Here is a 3,250-nt window from a genome sequence, read left to right as displayed (position 1 = left end):
CCAAAAGAACGGCATCATGCGGTCCTCTGATAATAACACCCTCATTTCTTATTTCAATGATTGACTCCCTCCACCATTCTCTCTCACTTTACGAGCAACTGACAGCCACCTGACTGGGCATTCTGTGAGTCGTAACTGTAGGCGGATATATAAGAATGTCTCTCTAGCAGCCCTGCACCAACGACAGGTACACACCGACACAGAGGCAGGTAAGCAGCTACAGCACAGACACACACACACACACACACAAACAGACAGACAAACACACACTCTTCCTGTACCGCAGGAGCATTGATGCAAAGAAGAACCCGAGTCTCATAAAGATGAGAAAGAGTCTGAGGGAGAGAGATGAAAGAGAGACTCAAAGAAACCGGGCTGACGTCATGACAGAAAACGTTTGAGAGGCAAACCTGAAGTGAAAGAGCTCAGTCTCAACCTGTGTGGTTTCCTGCAAGTCACAAGGGATCTCTTTGCTTTCTCTCCTTGTGTTGCCGGTCAGGATGAAGTTGCTGTTGGTTGTTGCTGCTGGTTTGGCCGTGGCCAGCTGTGCCAGCGTCTCTCTGGAAGACCTGGAATTCCACGCCTGGAAACTCAAGTTTGGTGAGTGAGTCTTAACAGGCTGTTTTTTTTCTTTTCTTTTTTTTTTTTAAATTGTGGCATGTTGTCATGTACAGTAGCTCTTGTTCAGTTTCCTGTGAAGACACTGCCTGTGAGATCTACATTTGGCTTGTGCTCAATGTATGCTCATTCAGACACAATGCAAACACACATCTAAAAGTAAAAAATAGAGGGATTTACAGTGAGCCTAAGTTTACTGCCCACATTTTCTTTGTCAGCTAATAAAGAGAAAACTAAGAGAACCTAAAAGACTCATAGCTCATCACCGATCATTTTCCTCTCTTGTCTTGTCTGATTATTCCCTGCTCTGAATGGCAGGAAGGTCCTACAGCTCTCCATCAGAAGAGGCTCAGCGTAGAGAGATCTGGCTCAACAACCGCAAACTGGTGGTGGTGCACAACATCCTGGCTGATGAAGGCATCAAGTCCTACCGCCTTGGCATGACCTACTTTGCTGACATGGTAGGTACAGGAAAACAGAGATGCTGCTCTATCTGCCATCATTTAGCTCTTAACTTTTACCATTTGCATCGGTCGCAATCAGCTTGTACAATGAAGGAAAATTTGAATAAAGACCCGTTTAAGTGATATGAATTTTGTCCCTCTTAACCAGGAAAATGAAGAGTACAAGCAACTGATTTCCCTGGGCTGCCTTGGCTCCTTCAATGCCTCTCTGCCTCGCTACGGCTCTACTTTCTTCCGGCTGCCTAAAGGCACTGATCTGCCCAACGCTGTTGACTGGAGGGACAAAGGATACGTCACCGATGTCAAGGACCAGAAGCAGTGCGGCTCCTGCTGGGCCTTCAGTGCAGTATGTACAACCATGCTGTATCTCTTTGTTCTCTCTGTTGGTAAAATGCTAAAAAACACTTAACACAAGTGGTTTTCTTGTTTCAAATTCTTTCATAATCTCTTTCAGACTGGCTCCCTGGAGGGTCAGAACTTCAGGAAGACTGGGAAGCTGGTGTCTTTGAGTGAACAGCAGCTGGTTGACTGCTCTGGCAGGTACGGCAACTATGGCTGTGGTGGAGGCCTGATGGACAACGCCTTCAAGTACGTCCAAGCCAGTGGAGGGATAGACACAGAGGACTCCTATCCTTATGAGGCTGAGGTAAACAGAAAGACGTTAGACTGAAAAAAGTTATTATATTAAAATGCACAGCATCCAGTGTAAAGCTAGAAATGATATGCAAATCAACTCATTCAGTGTGATCAGTCTATGTAAGAGAAGTACAATATTGCCACCTTGTGGACAAAATATAAAACTGACCGTAAGACAGAAAATCCATTTCATTGACTTCTGTTTTCTGATTTACACCACCTTCATAATGTGTCAGCATGGAAATAAACTGTGAAATATTTGATCTTAATTAGGATGGCCAGTGCCGCTTCAAACCTGACTCCGTTGGTGCCAAATGCACAGGCTACGTTGATGTGCCACTTGGTGATGAAGATGCCCTGAAGGAGGCTGTGGCCACCATCGGACCTGTGTCCGTGGGCATTGATGCTGCTCATGTTTCCTTCCAGCTCTATGAGTCAGGTAAATGGTTTTGAACACTAGCACGGTGCTGACAGAATATTCTTATCAAATGCAAAAAAGAAAGGGAATACTGGTCCTTTTCTGACCTGTCAACATGTCTGTCCTATCTGTGTTTCGTGCTTTTCTAGGAGTGTATGATGAGCAAGACTGCAGCAGCACGGACTTGGACCATGGTGTGCTGGCTGTGGGCTACGGCTCTGTCAGTGGACGTGACTACTGGCTTGTCAAGAACAGGTAAACACCCAAATTTGTTGTTCATGTCCTTCTGCTAATATTTAACACTGAAGACAGAAAGCCAAAGTTCACAGACAGCAGAAGCAAAGACGTCTGCAATGATGTAGCGAAACTCACTCAGGATGTTCATGGATGTTCAACTTCACGTCGCTATGAATTGTAACCATTATTTCACTTTTCTCAGAATATAGATCAGAATATTGCTGTAATGTTGTAATTTGTTTCTGTAGCTGGGGTCTAAAATGGGGAGACAAGGGATACATCATGATGTCCAGGAATAAACACAACCAGTGTGGCATTGCGACTGCAGCCAGCTACCCCCTGGTCTGAGGAGGTGAGGAGAAATTCAGCATCCTTTCTTCCTTCCCTTCCCTATGACCAAATGCCATTTAAAGCAACTTAAACTGGTTCATGTCTGTTGGATTTTCAGGTCCAGAACTTTTCTCAGTGACGAGGAGAACAGCGGCACATAATTAACTTTAATTTCATAGATTTGAAGAAACTGAGTGATGGAACCTCATGTCCTTTGGTTGTTTCTTGGAAGCTAATAGGGTGTAATATCTGTCCGTTTCCTGGCACACTTTTAGGATATTTCTTTTAAGAAGATTGTAAATAAATGTAAAGAAATAAAAAGCTGTTTTTTTTTGACTTTCTTGTTTTTATTGTCCATCACCAAATCACAGGGACTTTATTTGGCTCTGGAGATGACAATGTTTGTCTGTTGATCAGCCCACCACAATACCCAGACTGAAATAGCACAGCAACTATTGGATGGATTTCCGTGAAATGTTCTACAGACACTTAAGATCTCCAGAGGTGGAAGCCTAATGACCTTTCCTGCAGTGCCACCATGGCTGAC

General features: G+C 44.2%; 1 protein-coding gene across 2 annotated transcripts; it reads left to right on the top strand.

Moving 5' to 3' along the window:
- ctsl.1 (cathepsin L.1) lies at positions 1-3,039 on the top strand. 2 transcript variants are annotated; one of them, XM_046413831.1, is made up of 9 exons: positions 1-209; positions 500-600; positions 937-1,079; positions 1,231-1,428; positions 1,537-1,728; positions 1,992-2,157; positions 2,286-2,391; positions 2,622-2,725; positions 2,822-3,039. In XM_046413831.1, the coding sequence occupies exons 2-8, from the start codon at positions 501-503 to the stop codon at positions 2,719-2,721; spliced, it is 1,005 nt and encodes a 334-aa protein (XP_046269787.1). In that variant the 5' UTR covers positions 1-209; position 500; the 3' UTR covers positions 2,722-2,725; positions 2,822-3,039. The 2 variants fall into 2 exon arrangements, with proteins under 2 accessions (XP_046269787.1, XP_046269788.1); XM_046413832.1 differs by lacking the exon at positions 1-209 and having other exon boundaries at positions 255-600.
- The last annotated feature ends 211 nt before the right edge of the window (positions 3,040-3,250 follow it).

This window comes from Scatophagus argus, chromosome 15 (genome assembly GCF_020382885.2).
Source record: "Scatophagus argus isolate fScaArg1 chromosome 15, fScaArg1.pri, whole genome shotgun sequence".
NCBI classification, from domain to species: Eukaryota; Metazoa; Chordata; class Actinopteri; family Scatophagidae; genus Scatophagus; species Scatophagus argus.
Note: the sequence above shows the minus strand (reverse complement) of the source record. Positions and strands in the feature narration are given on the sequence as shown.